Below are 18,321 nucleotides of genomic sequence, written 5' to 3'. Positions count from 1 at the left end.
CCTGACCTGAGGGACCTCAAGGTCCTCCATGTCCACGTGAGACTTCCCATCCAGGATGGACATGTGTTCCAGAAAGTGTTCATCAATAGTCACCCAGTTGACTTTGGGTGGATACCAGTTCTATCTGGTAGATTATTGTGTGGAACACACAACGGCAGTTGGGCTCTCCTCCCCTCCAAACATTCGACCAGTGCTTTTGCAGTTATAGTAATGGCATAGTGGGTTCAAAGGAAAATTCACAGCTCTCAAACATGCAGGGTACACTTCTGTGTCATCGATATGCCTGGGGCTACGGGTTTATTGGGACTTGACCTCTTGTACGCTTTGGGACTAGAAGTGCATGATGCAAGCCATAGCATCCAGCCCGGCATGGACAATTCTTACGTTCATGCTCTTCACTTTAAGTATAGTTCAGTTTTTGAGCCTTCTACTACAGGTTTTGTGGGATTTGAAGCCCATATCACCCTCCTATCAATGGCCACATCCAATTTTTTTCAAGGCTCGGAACATCGCATTGCCTGCAGGATAAGTTACAGGTGGAGCTGCAATGTTTGCAAGATTCTGGCATCTTGACGGCTTTGTCTAACAGTTAGTGGGCAACACCCATCATGCTGGTAGACAAATCTGACAGCTCCCTTTGTATGTGTGGCAACCTCAAGCACACCCCTAATGCACAGTCCATTGTTCTTACTCTATCTAATGATATTTCAGAGATATTTGGAACAACATATACGGAAAGTGCCAGATGTGGATAATTATCCGGATGCCATAATTGTTGCAGGCCAGTCTGCCCAACACCTGGCAGATAGCCTGGGCATCCTTTTTTCCATCCTACAGGTAGTAAACCTTTGTTGCAACTTTGAGAAGTGTCAGTTTTTTGTTCCTCAAGCTGAGTATTTGGGACATATCTTCAGTTCTGTATGTATCTGGCTGATGCTGGAATATGTCCAGGCTATGCAGAACTTGCTACCTTGGACAAATGCGAATCAACTTCAGTCCATATTAGGCCAACCGAATTGCTGTCTTAAATTCATCCACCATGCTGCCACAATTGCAGAATCACTGCACTGTCTCTTACGTAAAAATGTGGCATGGAATTTGGACAACACCTTCCTGGACCTTAAACAGTTGTTACTTCGGCCCATGTCTGATGGCTCACATTCCCTTGGTCACTGTGGCTGTTGCAGCAGATGCATCTGATTATGGATTAGAATCCATCCTCCCTCACATCATTGATGGCGCAGAACAGTCTGTCGCTTTCGTCTCAAAAACATTCAGATCGTTTTAGTGCAACTATGGACACATTGAAAAGGAGGCTCTGGCCATATTCTTCGCTTTACAAATTCCACGACTACGTGTATAGGCGTCATTTTATCCTGTTGACAGACCATATGACCTTATTTCAATCTGACATGAACATTCCCACAGAATCGGCTTGTCACCTTCAACTATGGGCTTTGTTTCCCGCCAGTTATTCCTATGATATCCAGTCCCATTCTATGTATTATCATGTCAATGCTGACTTACTTTTAAGATTGCCTGTGGGTCAGGACTCCTCTTTTGATTCCAATCCAGAATTATGCTGCCACCTGGGCACTAGTGACGAAGAAGCCATTGTCTCACTTCCTATTGATGCTAAACTGGTGGCTCATCATTTGGCAGAAGCCTCAATTCTTCGCGAGCTCCTCCTCCTGGCCCAACAGGGATGACCGTCAGAACACGGGAAGGTGCTCAACCCAGGTGTTCAATGTTCTTGGCATTGCAGGTACGAATTCTCTGTCCTCAATGGCATTGTGCCGCTCCGGGGCGAAAATGGCTGGACTCATATCATCATTACAACTTCCCTCCAGCACTGTCTGTATCCTACACCTGCTTCACCTTGGCCATTGAGGCATCATGCTAATTTAAGACCTGGCATGTCAACATGCGTATTTGAAAGGGATTGAAGCAGATATTGTCACCATGGTGGCAGCCTACACATACTGGCAAAGCAAACAAGCGGTCCCATGGCTGGAGGTATCAACATGGATGTCGCAGCTCCATTTGGATATCATGGGTCCTTTCCTGGGCCATTTGTGGTTCACTGTGGTTGATGCCAGATTTGGTTTTCTCTATGTCTCTCTGATGTTCTCTATGTCATCAATGCATGTGATCCAAGCCATGATATGGGTATTTGTGACTGAAGGTCTTCCCTAAACAACTGGGACAGATAACAGACCTCAATTTATGTCTGCCGAGTTTACATCCTTTTGTGTGTCCAACGGAATCTTTCCGGTGCACACAGCACACATTCCACCCCGTGTCCAATGGTCTGGCAAAGCGTTTGGTCCTAACATTTAAACATCAGCTGTCGAAGCTCCATCATCACCACACTGAACGATGCACTCTCCATCTTTCTTGTCTCTTATCAGGCAACCCCATAGGAGGGGGGCCAGTTCAGCTGAATGACCCAGTGATCAAAGATCTTCCTTCTACACCCATGCTGGTGGCCGGAGCCTCCTCCATGGGGTCACGAGCACTATTTTTCTATCCACAATTATATTTGGGTCCTGAAATTTTCTCAATGCGGTCAGAGTCTGGCTGGAGTCACCACCATGGGATTTCTGACCTCTCCAACGTTGCCTCTGAGAAGCTGCTGTTGAGTAAACTCTCCTTCCTTCCAGTGGGAAACTTTTTGTTGGATTAGTCCTTACATCCCTTCATCTTAATTAACTTTTTTCCCCAGGCAAACACCTGACAGAAGTCCCTGAAAGTTTGGTATTAACTTTCGTAGGAGGGGCGTTTGAAAAGTCTGCGCAAAGTCCGAGAGATGGCACCACCAGTGCATATCGAGGTCATGTTTGGTTAGTATCATCTTTGGAAAGAATGCACACCAAGTTTCAGCCATATTGGTCTATTTCTTTGTGTTTGGCAATCGTGTGAATCAAGGAAGTCTAAGGATTGTCAAAAAATGGACAAAAAAGAATTTCGTGTGGTGATTAAACGTTACTTTATGAAAGGCAAAATGCCTCACAAGACTAAAGAGAAGCTTGATAAACATTATGGTGACTCTGCACCTTCGATTAGAACTGTTTATAAGCGGTTTCAAACTTTTCGGAGTGGCCATATGGGCACAAGTGATGCTGAACATTCTGGACGCACTGAGGAGGTTACAACTCCAAAAATCATTGATAAAAATCCATGATATGGTGACGGATGACAGAAGAGTTAAGGTGCGTGAGATTGCTAGTACTGTGGGCATCTCGAATGAATGGGTACATAACATTTTGCATAAACACTTGGACACGAGAAAGCTATCCACAAGATGGGTTCCGCGACTGCTCATGCTTGACCATAAACGGAATCGTGTGAAGTGTTGCAGTGATGGTTTGCAGCTGTTCAGGAAGAATCCGCAGGACTTTAAGCATTGTTTCATCACTGTGGATGAAACATGGATACATTACTATACTCCTGAGAACAAACAACAATCTAAATAATGGATTACCAAGGGAGAATCTGCACCAAAAAAGGCGAAGACCATTCCTTCGGCCGGAAAGGTTATGGTGACTGTCTTTTGGGATTCACAAGGGATACTCTTCATTGACTATCTGGAAAAGGGTAAAACTATTACAGGTGCATATTATTCATCATTATTGGACTGTTTGAAAACTGAGCTGCATGAAAAACACTGGCGATTGGACTGCAAAAAAAGTCCTTTTCTATCACAACAATGCACCAGCACACATCTCAGCAGTTGTGGTTGCAAAATTAATGGAAATAGGATTCCAACTCATTTCAACCTCCCCCCCCTTTCCCTATTCTTCAGACTTGGCTGCCTCGGACTGCTATTTGTTCCTAAATTTGAAGAAATGGCTGGCAGGATGAAGATTTTATTCAAACGAGGAGGTGATTGCAGCAATTAATAACTATTTTGCAGACTTGGACAATTCCTATTATTTGGAAGGGATCAACAAATTAGAACAGCGTTGGACGAAGTGTATAAGTCTAAAAGGAGACTATGTCGAAAAATAAGAAAGGTTTACCCCAAACACGTAAGTAGTTTTTATTTTTGCATGGACTTTTCAAATGCCCCTCTTAAGTACTTTTTCTTTAGCTAATATCCTGTTGTGTTGTACTAAACCTCTCTCTTATAGATTTTGGACATTGTTTCTCAGACATCTCACGACATGAGATATAGCATTAATCACTTAAATATGTTACCTAAACAAATGTATTCCAGAAATTTCATCATTGTACATTAATTTGGTGTTGCAATTATTTTTCCACCAGTGTAGGAACATGTATCACAGACCAATGAAATACTTCAACAGTAAAAAGAAGTGAAATGCACATGGCTAACATTTTAAGAGACTTTTGTTTTTAAGAGACTTTTGTTTGGTTGCACAGAGGGACCAAATGTAAAAGACAATCTCAGTTGGTTTCAGCCAACTAAATATCTCATAGCAAACATACAATATGGTGACACAAAGTACACCTTGAAAGTAACTGTAAAAGAAATTTTAGTGAGATGCAACCACATTATTGGCTAGGTACTAAAATTTAGATACAAATTTATGTTTTTACCTGTGCCAGAAACTGTTGTGGACACTTTGGTGAATGTATTCGATGAAAAGAAAGAGTTGTTATCTTGCTCAAACAAGGCTGCAGCTCTCACAGCAGGCAATCTACCAGAATTCTTGTGGAACCTTCCTGCTGGCAAATTACTGGCCACATCATTAGCTGAACTACAGCTCACACCACCACTATTTCTTTCTTTGGACCGTGTACGACATGCACGATTGAAATTTACTGATGATTTTCGAGATGGGTCCTTAGATACACCATTGGTAGTGCGTTCACTATTTGACGAGTTCATCTTGCTACGAGTCGGTTTGCTTTGGCGATCCTCTCCAGTTGCATTCTGAAGTTTATCACGCAGTCTCCTATCAACAAGAAAAGAAAGCAACATATATTACAAAACAACATATATATCTATTACCAAACTGAACAAAGCATTAACAATGAAATATTCTACACACACCATTTGATAACCTATTGTGCAAAATGTGTGTTTTTCTTCTTACTACTGTGGTTTGATGCCTGAGATGCAAGTAACCAAAGTCCCATTCTCCAAGACCAAAAACATCATCAGTAAAGAAAGAGTAAAACATGAGGGCACAGTCATAAATTGACATAATATCTGTTTTCATGGCAACGGCCAAACCATTACTATTTGCATATCATGTCATACAGCACAATGTTGTCAACTGCCATTTTCGTCCAACCTACAAAGTTTGATTGCATGATGAGCAGAAAAATATATTATACTGACATCTAAACAGTTGACACTGTGTGCCACCACCAAAAGGTATCAAGCGCAAACAGACCAAGAGACTTCGCTTTCTTATGTCCTACCAACATAAGTAACTGAAAACACACTGTTAGAAATAATGGAATAAATTCTGGGAGATTTCTTCTTGTTCATCAATTTTATAAATATGACAGAACTCCATAATGTAATGGATGCACTGGCCATCTTTTACCTAATCACATTTCTCTCTGACCAAACAATACCACACAGCAATTACGCTGCCCGACAAAAGAAGTGACGCACCCAAAAGGAAAGGAGGAATCGAAATGAAACTTAAGAGGGTCTGTGATGATATTTCAGTGACTACAAAACAGAGTCCTATTTACAGCAAACTTGGCAGTATGAGCCCATTTATCAGCATGATGTTGCAAATCCTTTGGTATGGATCCATGCACTGATTCAGATGGGAAAAGTGTCATAAAGCCATTGCATCCTCTCCTTAGGTGAGCTGGCCCAGTTTCGTGGCATCACTCCAAACACAGCTGTTCGTGGTGTGGCAGTAATTCCCTAGTATGGCAGCTGCTAGTCTCTGACTAATGGGGTGAGATGACACAGAATGTTGCATGGAGTCCACTGCTCATTCTCTGTTGGCAGTCACAGATGTGAATGGGTGACGATGTGCTCGATGCACAATACAGTTATTCTCGCAGTGGTCAGACGCAGTTGTATGCCTGCCCTCACCTTCCCATGCAGTTCGACATCGGAACACTGTCACATCTGAATGCCCAACAAATCTGGAATTGCACAACTCAATCAGCTGGTCAAATGGAAACCCATGACGATGCCCCTTTTAGACACTTGTCTGGTGTCTCACACAAGACCATGGCATTCCGCGTCCTTCACAGTTAACAATCAACATCTGACGCCACTTGAGCCTCTTATATACACTATCGAGCATGGTAACGACACTGTTTGTCATTCTGCTCATTACAAAGAATTTCAACTTTTATCATTTATATACCTGCTGACAGCGTGTATGTGTACAAAGTTTCATTGACATCTGAACATGTCATCTGGCTGCTTCACAGTTTTCATTAGGCAGAGTATACAGTTATAAATATGCGTGACATACTGCCAATGTTGAGATTTATAGACAGAGAACTTTTTCATTTTGACAATTATGAAGCACAGATTGGGCCACGATCTTGTTTAACAAGCAGTATTGTGTTTACCTTTCCAGGATATGGCAGAAACGAAAGAGGGTAGAAAGGCTAGAGTTTACTGTTCCTTTGGATTAGGGGATCATTGAAGCAGAGCACAAGATGGGTTTATACAAGGACGAGGAATGAAATTCAACATTGATCTTTTCAATGGAACCATCCTATCACTTGAACCCAATCTACAAATGTTTTGTGCTTTACTCACTGTACTATCTGACTCAAAATTGTGACAGAGTGTCTCCCAGGCCATTGACAGAAAACAAAAACTCTCTTCAGTCCTGCTTTGTTCCTACTTCTTTTAACTACAGTACTTACTTATCTAACTAGAAAGACAAATTGGAACTGTGGAAGCCATGGTGTTTAGATTAATCCTATGCTAGTGTGTGTCAGAAGTCTTATCTGCAAAGGGTACATTCTCTTTCTTATCTAGTCTTACACTGACACAAACATGCATTGTGGGCAGAAACAAGTACTGGATATGTCTAGTTACAAAAAGCAGCAATGCAGCCTGTCAATTCAGCTTTAAGATTAGGGTGAAACCAGCACCAAACTTACAATAAGTTAAGTTAATGATCTGTACTATTATTTAACATGCCACAACTGACACATCATCGTCATCGTCATCATCATCATCATCGTCGTCATCGTCTTCATCTCCTTTATCTTTTCTGGATATACTGGGTATATTGGACAGAAACTGTGATGACAGGTTAAATGGCTGGTAATGTACTCCAAGCATGTGCACTCAATCTGCAGTCCCATTCATGCTTCAAATTTTCTAGTACTGTTCCATAATTAAAGGTGAGACTAGTTGCAGTTATCCTCCCGTCTTTAAATACTGTGTCCTCCAATTTAATTGGTTTTTATCTTATCACTGCCTGTGGCCTTTCTACTACCATTCTCACCAATAAATACTTCCCACAATGTTTCTAATTTTATTTTGGATCATTAAAATTGTTGTCACTATTGCTTACTTTATTGAAAATCCCTGTAGTTCTCAGCACATCCAAACTCATGCTAGTATGTATAGTTTTTTACACAATTCTAATATTAACATGGGAATCCATCTTTGTGTAGTTTTTTGTTTTTAATCTTGTTACAGACAACATTAAAGTAGCATTAATATTTTACGAATACTATCATAATTATTATTATTAATATTAGTGCTCTGAGGAGGTAGTGTCTGAAATAGATATTTCTTCCTCAGTCTCACTTAATGGGTGCTCAGTCACATTGTTCTTAGTAAGGACCTGACTTCTCTTTTCATCGGGTTCCAAACTGTTACAGAGTCCCCCCTACTACTGATCTGAAGAAAGTGCTTCCAATGAGAGCAGAAATTTCAATAAGAAAAGTGCTACCTCATCTGAATTTCTAATCTGTTGGAGACTTTTGTTAAGTTACCAAGCAGAATTTCTGTAAGGTCACTATTCCATTAACACCCATTATTGATAGGGAAGATGAAGAGAGAATAAAATGAACTGATCATTAGCATTAACACCCAAAATACTGTTGATCATATAAATATATAATTTCATAATTCTGCTTAACAACTATTAACTGTCAACAAACATTAATGAACTTGGCTCGGTAAACAAGGATGCAGATAGTCATTAACAAAAATGTCATTTCAGAACTATGCTAACAAAAGCTTCATCATAGTTTTTATGCTGATGGAAAATTACCACAATGTTTTTTTTGACATTTGTGGTAAGGTCTTATGGGACCAAACTGCTGAGGTCAACGGTCCCTAGACTTACACACTACTTAATCTAACTTAAAGTAACTTAGGCTAAGTACAAAACACACACACACACACACACACACACACACACACACACACACAAGGGAGGACTCTAACCAGGGGTTTTTGCTAAATGTCAATATGTAACAACAAATTTACAGTTAGAAAATAAAAAAAAATAACCCACTGAAGAGGCACAAAAAGTGCTGGAACATGTCCAGGTAAAACAAAACAGAAAAAAAGGTATCTTGCATAAGGCATAATTCCTGGTTCTATTTGAACTTGAATCATCTGAGCTTACTAGTGATTTAGGTACTCGGATTGCAATTTACTCTCTCTCTCTCTCTCTCTCTCTCTCTCTCTCTCTCTCTCTGTGTGTGTGTGTGTGTGTGTGTGTGTGTGTGTGTGTGTGTGTGTGTGTGTGTGTGTGTTTTTTTTTTCCCTCCTTTTCTGAAAAAGGCTTTGACTAAAAGCTAATTTGTTAGTGTCGTCTCATTGCGCCTGTCTGCAACTCTAAATGTTTTTGCAATTTGCAGAGCCTCTGCTTGTATTAGTGTTACTCTTAAAAGAAATTGATACACCACTAGCTTTGGTTATCAACAGAATTGAAACATTTCACAGCTCAGCATATCTTCTAGTGCCCAATTTCTAACATATCAGTGTCCCTTGGCTAGCTGTGTAAACTCCTTTTTCCATTTGATAAAAACTTCATTTCTTTACATGGATGATGTTCCGTGAACCCCTCATACGTATGTCTGTAAGGTGCGGAAAGAACTTTTACCTTTTATTCAAGTGTGATATAACTAAATTATTAAATTTATGAAACTTTATAATATTAATATTAATTAAACTATAGCCTAACAATAATTTTAAGATTGTGTGTGAAAATGCTCTTAGCCTCAAACTTAACTAAACTACCCATAAGACATTTATTATGCTCCAACAGGCTTTTGAATACATGTGTGTCCTTGCGTATAGCTCCTTTCTGCACTAATGCTGACACAAGAAAGTCTTCATAGAGGAAAGCCTTGCAGTGTCAAAGGTGACGAAACAAGGAGACATCACAGATTATTTTTGTGGCACTGTATTATTTTTCATCGTATTTATTTACGGGATGCAGTTTCTCCACTATAGAATTTTTGTTTGTGTTGTTGTTATACAATCCAAAGTGCAAATCTGTAATGACATTTTATCGCAGCTGGAGGATGAGTGGACCACAGCTGGAAGTCAGAAATGTGAAAAGGTGTGAAAATTCCAGCCTCAAGTTGTTAACAATAGCCAACACTTTCCCTCATGCTACCTTGTAAGTCACCCATTGCTAACTGACAAGCTGTTTCAAGCTTCCTGCAGCTTCTCTTTCATGTCTCCATCAGACACAGTGCATCTCATTTAGGAAAGTTTTTTAAAGCTTGACATGAAAATGCATTTTATAGAAGTATGTGATTTAATTGCAAAAGGTTTTACACACAAATAGTTTTACATGGGAGTGTCCTGGTTGTGTGTTGTACTTCATAGACATTATTGTGACGGAAAGAAAGCATTGATTGTTTTTGCCATCTTTATCTTTTATACTCTCCCTTTACTTTCGTGACCTATGGTCACTCATCACTGCACTCTCTCATGATTTTTCAAAATATAGGCAGAGTTTTGAAAAATCATGAGAAAGAATAGGTCACGAAATCAGCCTATTCACTTCGCCAACATATGAGGAAACACCACAATATCAAAACCATAAGTTACACATAAAAAACATGATATATGCTCACTTTCGTTTGTAAATGCATAATCAGGATGTATACGGGGACAACGAAAAAAAAAAAAAAAAAAAATTCCTGGATTTCCTGGTTAAAATACAGTAACTCCCGGGTGAAAATACACTTATTCTGCGTTAAGTGAAAGTATACTCTTCCTCGGCACTGAATAACTCATCAATCCTTTGGTTGTTTATGGTTTCATATACCGACGTAGAATTTCCTGGCACTTCAGAAAACGAAATTCGGAGGGAGGGAAGTTTTGAAAGACCTTTGATGTGCAGCAACATGTACACTGCATATGTTCGTATTATGAAGGTATAAATTCGGATTCCACCAAACACCGCATGTTACTTTCTGAAGCACTGAAATCAAGATTGTGCTGCACTTTTGTAAGCCACCCATAGCTCATATCACGTGATCTCGTTAGCTCATGACAGCACACAACACGTGATGTAGTCAGCCAATAGCAACATCACTCTTAAGTAGCGTGAACATACAAATAATAAAAGTTAATGGTTTAAATTAATATACATAGCATTCACATATAATATTGGTCTCTAAGATTAATAAGCTGCAAGAGAAGCTAAGCTTGCACATATAATGTTGAACATCTTTGTGCGTGTTACACTTAAAGACACATCACACAAATGTGCCAGTAAAATTTTTAATAATGACCTAAATGTCTGATTTTCTGGGCTCAAAATTCTTCTAAACGGTCCTCCTCAAAGAGTTGATTTTTAAATGAGAGTCAAATGCTTTGTGATTTAGGAAATTCATCGTACATTCTCGCACATAGTTCATCTTGCGTAAAAGGAAATTTCCTTTGAATGTAACGCTTTTCAAACCACCATTTGCAATATTTTCCCGTGACCTGTTAGAAATAGGTTCGTTTTGGCAGTTGGCAGAGAGCACCAAATAACAGGCGTCACCGCACTTGTGCAGCTACGATGACGCAGGAAGCCCAATGTTCCTACGTGTAAAACATTAAAGATCTTACATTATGTCATAAAAGAAACAAGACATCAGAGGATACTTCAAGAGCATCGGAATTTGGTGCACCATACTAAAATGGATAATTCGGGTTAAAGTGCACAATCAGATGTCCAGATTCGGATGTAAATTTTCTTGAGTACCAGTACTGTATTATCTCATGTTTGGTTCTTTATTATATGAGCTAGAAGATGGAAAACGTGCACTTGAAATGCAGCGAACAGTTGAAACTAGCCAACAGTGTGAAATTAAACACTCTGTTTCAAATAAATTGACTGCCTCAGCGGAAAATATTAATAAAAGCTAAATCTTTTTAGAACCGACAAAAATAATTTCATTGTTCTGCAAGGTGATTAATGCTTGACTGTCACAAAGGTGGAAATAAAACCTGAAACTAAGCCTTCTGCAATTATGCGAACGTATTTTAACTAATTTGGTAGCTCCCGGCCCCAGAAATCCGTTTTCTTTTCATTTAATGTGAGAGCAATAAACGAAGAGGAAATAGCAAAATCACTAAACGTAAACACAGGTCACGTGGAGACTACCCACCTCCCCACTACAACTCAGACTGCTCTGTGCATCAGCCCTGGATCTACGATTTATATAGTAGCCAGAAGCGGGAGAAGGTACTACTCATAGGCGACTCAACTGTGCATACGCAAGAGCCCGCCCGCAACTGCTCAAATGAATCAAATGTAAACAGTTGTCATGTCACGCTCATCGGAGGCAATTTGTTGTTAGGAAGCACTGCATATTCTTCCTAAAGCCTTTGACACACTTTGGTTGGCAGACGCTTGTATGAGCACAGCATTTTGTTGTTGTATATGGCGCATTTCCTTTGCGAATTACGTTTTATTTTAGTTTTTCTCTCTCGTTCATGTTTTTTGCTGCAGCATTATTCTGCAGAAGCGGGATACAGTAATATCCTTCGTTAGAGTATTGGTTCTTACCAGTCAAAATTACAAAAATTTAACTGGTAACTAAAACAAGGAAAATTTCACGGAATTCTAAAAAATTCCGGGTTTTTCCCGGATCTCCCGGGTCGTATACACCCTGAAACTATTCCCGGGTTTTTCCCGGATGAAAAAATTCCCAGGTCTTTCCCGGATCTCCCGGTTGTCTCAGATCATATACATTGTGATAATAAACAGAAAAATAAAAAATTACGTTTTGCTGTTTGCAGGTTAGAGGTTTTAGGTTGTGTAGTAGAATAGCTACCAAAAGAAACGTCCAATAGCATCACGTAAGGTATGTAAAGTAAGGCACACATCCACTCTTTTTGCCAGTTAAGCTATAAACAGAATTTTGACATAATGTTATAAACAAGATACAGTGCATCAGGTCATTGGTACATATCTCACACATGAACTATGAACAAACGACGTAGAATATTTTACAACAATTATTCATTCAGAATTGTAAATATTATGTACCAAAAGTTTCACTAAAAATCAATACGTAACAACAATCTTACAGTTAGAAAATAAAAAATAACCCACTGAAGATGGCACAGAAAGTGCTGAAACGTATCTGGGTAAAACAAAACAGAAAAAAGGTGTCTTGCATGAGGCAGAATTCCTAGTCCTATTTTCGTAGCAAATACGGACATAACATGAAGAACTGCAACACCACAAGATTAAATTCAAATAGTTACATCAATGTTTACCTAAAAGTAAACCACAATATCCTGTTTCTTGTAGGCAACTATACTGCCTCTTGAAAAGACATTTCCCTACAAAAATGGCTCTTCCTTTCCTTCCTCCCATTACAACTACCAAATATCATTCCATGAAATTTCTAAAACTCAGAAAACAGTTTTATCACAAGAGCCTTGTTCAAAAGTTTCTACAACACACTCAAGTATAGGAATTTGCGAAGCCAATAGACTTGGCTGTATCAGGTTTTATTACTGGGGTGTGGCATGTCAGGAAACATCAAAGTAATCAAAAACAGTTTTGAAAAACTCGAGTTTTTGAGGTGAGTATCAGTATTTTTGGATTTTCTGATACAAACTGAACTGCTCACGGCTGCCGGTATGCAACTTTTGTTATGGTCATCAAGCAGGGTGAATATTAAAGCAAATGATTATGATGCCTAGAGATGGCAGGCAGTTAATTAAAAGCTCTGCTCCTTCCTCTTTCATGGCTATGTTAAGATTGTTAATCATTTAATCATATATCAGGTACAGGACAAAGCCAAAATTGATGATTATGATGATGCATAACGTAACTGTGCTGCACATGAAGCACAGTTTCATTCAAACAGGAGACTGTACATTTGAATCGTCAATTCATGGACAAGAGTAGTCTTATTTGCATATACATCTTTGCCGCAAATGTTCAAAATGATTCAAATGGTTCTAAGCACTATGGGACTTAACATCTGAGGTCATCAGTCCTCTAGACATAGAACTACTTAAACCTAACTAACCTAAGGACACCACACACATCCATGCCCGAGGCAGGATTCGAACCTGCAACCCTAGCAGCAGCACGGTTCTGGACTGAAGCGTCTAGAATTGCTCGGCCACAGCAGCCAGCTAGTAAATGTTGACTGGCCTGATGGCGGTAATGGTAATCTTTATTATATACAAAACTGTGTTTTACCATAAACACAAAAGCAATCAAAACAAACACACACACACACACTTCATACATTTTGTTATTTTGTACTTTTGAAGCATTTAGTATCGTGTAGGATCAATGAATTAAATTTTGCTTACAACACTGCATTTGTAGTTTAACAATTTCTTTGATTCCAATATTTGTAATTCCTTAGGTGGTTGCATATTTATGCTATTTATTTCATTAGCAGTCACTTCGAGAAAGAACACTGCGTCACATTTAGGATGTTTTGCTCCTTAATGTGTGTTTTACTCAGACATTTTTAATGTCTTATTAACAATAAATTTCAATATGATAAAATTTACAGATACACGAATGTTTGTAGGATAATTTTTGTAGGATGATGTATCCTGATGACTGAATACACTCAAACTCTGTAATCTTGCGAACACTGTGTTAGTGAAGTAGCTGGGGAATGTGTGTATATTTCTACATTTATATATGAACAGTTCGGTATCCATCTATGACAATTAATTTACTAGTTGTCAGCAAGGTTCTTCCATAAATCAACAACTGAATTAATTATAGAAATAAAATGTATATACAGATTTTTACAAAAGACACTACAATGAACTAAGGGGTTGGGACTGTTTGGGGGAGGAGACCAGACAGCGAGGTCATTGGTCTCATCGGATTAGGGAAGGACGGGGAAGGAAGTTGGCCGTGCCCTTTCAAAGGAACCATCCCGGCATTTGCCTGGAGCGATTTAGGGAAATCACAGGAAACCTAAATAAGGATGGTCAGACACGGGGTTGAACCATCGTCCTCCCGAATGCAAGTCAAGTGTGCTAGCCACTGCGCCACATCGCTCGGTACAGTGAACTAAGGTAAGAGGCAAGGATTTCTTTATAAAACTGTGTTCTTTGTCTGATAAACATTAAAAATGAATTTATAGTATCCACATTAATGTACAAATTTTATAACTCAATGAAAATAATTTTATGAATAAACTGCTGATCCCATGTCCCTCCATGTCATACAAATGACTCCATATCTAACAGGATGTCAGAGAGACCAGTCAGTATTATGGGGTCCAACCATGGAGTTACTTTTTCTCCCCCCTCCCTTTTTTTAATGAAGGAGCAGAATGAAATTGCTGTATAAGTCTTCCTCTGGATGACAATTTTTATCTATGACACTAATATAACAATGAAAGAATTCTGTCCCTTCTTTCTATTGTTCTGGCATTTTCTTTTCCTTAATTGGCCACCAGTCATTAGACTTGCTACAGCGAGAGTGGTATTGATGTACAGTTGCGCTTCCTGGTTTTGGCACTGATTAAGGGGGGTGGAATGAATATGCCACAGAATGTCCATTACTGCTTTTCATACTTTTAACTGTTTGTGTATTATGACCTAGAGGTAAGAATGTAGTTCACTTACTGTAGCTGGATTAGGAAACTACCTGAAAACAACAAGTTAAGATGGTGTATTAGATCAAGATCCTCTCTAAATGTACTAGAGAAACTAGGGAATGTCGTCTTGCTCCTAAGATCGATGAAAGGAAGTTCCCGATGCTTACCTCCCTGTGGCAGTGAGGGGACAATAATTGTAGTCCAGAATAAGAAAATAAATATTTTGAGATTTGCTGATGATATCACAATGTCAAGTGAAAATGCAGAAAAATTAGAAGGTATGCTAGTCCCAATGGAACCCACCCTCACCCTCCCTATAACACGAAAATTAATAAAGCTGAAAGAAAAATCTTAGTTATGAGTAGACAAAACATTGTTGCCCAATGATCACTTTACAATGAGTGACTGGAGACAACTGAATCCTTCACCTATATAGGGAGTAAAATTACATCAGATGGCTGATCGAAGAGGGATATCGCAAGCTGAATTTACCAGGCAAACTGCTTTTATGAAGAGAAGAAACTTTCCACAGCCAGCTTCATAGTTGAACATCTCAAGAAAGATCTCATGAAGACATTGTTTAAAGCATGCTATGGCACGTAAGTGACATACGGACATTTGGAGGGTGAGAGGGGGAGGGGGTGAGAGGGTGGGGAGGAGCAGAGGCACAGGCACAGGCACAGGCACAGGCAGAGAAAGAGCAAGAGCAAGAGGGTACGCATATCTCTGGCCATTAATCTGATACATTCAACTGATGACCTCTCATTAAACTGTCTCTCACAGTCGTTCACACTGTACACACTACACTCTACAAGCAGGTACCTTACCAGCTAATTCATTGGAACACAATATGGCACAAATAAAAAAGGTACACACCTATTTACAATAACAGACTTTGTGCACAACTATCAAACTGTTCACAGGTCCTGATGAAAGCTTCAAAAAACTGACTGGTGTGATGAAAATTGATCACAAAAGCTGGAAGCCAGATTCTGAGAATAGAAAAACCAGATGATGAAGGAACTGTAAAATCTGTAACATATCTGACTGTATCACCAAAATTGGAAACCATGACCATGTATACATGTTTGGATGTGGTACAAGTTCCATCACACTTGCTTCACATATATGGCACAAGTGTAAAAGTGGAAATTCTGAAAACATAAAGAATGTGTTACGAATTAGTCACCGGTCTACACCAACATGAAGGACAGTATTATGTTAACTGTTTTTGGCTGTCTAACAAGCACACTAGACAAAAAATTATCACCACTATGAGGAATCACGCTAATACCACGTAATATCTCCTCTCGTCTTGGTAATGATCTTAGTTCTGGGAGAAGTGTCCACAAGTTTCCTCAGGTATGCCATAGCTAGCTGAAGCCATTCATCGGTCATTACATTACACTAGACATGGCCTGCACCTCAACAGGTATGGGAAGGGGAGGTTGGCAAAGCTTATAGGTGACAGCATAGGTGGGGTTGATGGGATCACTCATGGGAAAATTCCTGCAGTAGTGGGTGTTAGAGCTGCACCTTTTTTAGATTGAAGTCAGCTGATAGGTATTCCTGCTTAAGGGAAGTCTCTCTAACAAGGGAATTACTTTTGACAAAGCTTAGGTATCCAAGTAATGAGGGAATTAGTATATTTCATCAAAATATACAAGGTATTAGAGATAAAGTTAGTAAATTGCTTATAGATGTTGACTCTGAAATTATTGGTATATCTGAACACTTCTTAAATAAGGAGATAATTCAGAGGCTTCCTTTACCAGGATACAGGTTGGCTGGCAGCTTTTCGAGGAGCTCTTTGCGGTGTGGGGGAGTAGCCATGTATGTGAAAAACGGTATCCCATTTGAGTCAATTGATGTTTCAAAGTACTGCACTGAAAAGGTGTTTGAATCTTGTACAGGTGTGGTTAAATTTAACGGAGCTAAAATTCTAACTGTTGTTATTTATAGATCCCCAGACTCCGATTTCACAACATTTTTGTTAAAGCTAGAGGAGGTTCTTGGTTCACTTTATAGAAAATACAAAAAGTTAGTTATATGTGGTGACTTCAATATTAATTGTATAAGTGATTGTGCAAGGAAGAGGATGCTGGTAGACCTCCTTAATTCATATAATCTTATGCAAACCGTATTCTTTCCAACGACAGTGCAAGGGAACAGTAGAACAACCACAGACATTTTTGTCCATTCCTCATTACTAGAAGGGCATTCTGTTAGCAAAAAGGTGAATGGCCTTTCAGATCATGATGCACAAATTTTAACTTCAAAAGATTTTTGTGCTGCAACACGTGTTAAATATAGTCATCAGCTGTTCAGGAAAGCTGATCCAGTTGCTGTACAGACCTTTGTAAACCTTATAAAGGAACAAGAGTGGCAAGATGTTTATAGCGCTGATACAGTAGACGATAAATATAATGCTTTTCTCATGCTCTTTGAAAGTTGCTTTCCGTTAGAATGTTTAACACAGGGTACTAGCACAAACAGGCAGCCTGGGTGGCTGACTAGAGGGATAAGAATATCTTGTAGAACAAAGTGGCAATTATATCAAAATGTTAGAAACAGTCAAAATCTAAATGCAGCAGCCCATTACAAACAGTATTGTAAGGTGCTTAAAAATGTTATTAGGAAGGCAAAAAGTATGTGGTATGCAGATAGAATAGCTAAGTCTCAGGATAAAATTAAAACTATATGGTCAGTCGTAAAGGAAGTTGTTGGTCTGCAGAGACAGGTCGAGGATATAGAATCAGTGCGTACTGGGAATGTCCGTGTTACTGATAAGTCGCATATATGTACAGTATTTAATAATCACTTTCTGAATATAGCAGGTGAACTAAATAGAAACCTAGTCCCAACAGGGAATCATATAGCGCTCTTAGAAAAAAGTGTTCCGAGACTGTTACCTGAAATGTTCCTCCATGATACTGACAAGAGGGAGATTGATTTAATAATTAAAGCACTAAAGACCAAGAACTCTCATGGATATGACGGGGTATCTAGCAGAATACTGAAGTATTGTTCTATGTATGTTAGCCCAGTTCTCAGCCATATCTGTAACTTTTCTTTTAGGAGTGGTCGGTTTCCTGACCGATTAAAGTACTCGGTAGTGAAGCCACTTTATAAAAAGGGAGACATTGATAATGTTGACAATTTTAGACCTATTTCTATGCCATCGGTGTTTGCTAAAGTTATCGAGAAGGTTGTATATACAAGGTTACTGCAGCATTTAAATTCACATAATTTGCTGTCAAATGTTCAGTTTGGTTTTAGAAATGGTTTAACAACTGAAAATGCTATATTCTCTTTTCTCTGTGAGGTTTTGGACGGATTAAATAAAAG

The 18,321-nt window shown here is 39.1% G+C and overlaps 1 protein-coding gene across 2 annotated transcripts in view; it reads right to left on the bottom strand.

Moving 5' to 3' along the window:
- LOC126248604 (myb-like protein Q) overlaps window positions 1-18,321 on the bottom strand; it is a 221,544-nt gene that overhangs the window by 87,887 nt on the left and 115,336 nt on the right. For both annotated transcript variants that reach the window (XM_049949740.1, XM_049949741.1), the window contains one exon: window positions 4,564-4,922. In XM_049949740.1, the coding sequence (XP_049805697.1) occupies window positions 4,564-4,922 (359 nt within the window). The remainder of the gene's footprint in view (window positions 1-4,563; window positions 4,923-18,321) is intronic.

The sequence above is a fragment of the Schistocerca nitens genome, chromosome 3, assembly GCF_023898315.1.
Source record: "Schistocerca nitens isolate TAMUIC-IGC-003100 chromosome 3, iqSchNite1.1, whole genome shotgun sequence".
Lineage (NCBI taxonomy): Eukaryota > Metazoa > Arthropoda > Insecta > Orthoptera > Acrididae > Schistocerca > Schistocerca nitens.
The sequence above is the reverse complement of the archived record's forward strand: the minus strand, read 5'-3'. Positions and strand labels throughout refer to the sequence as shown.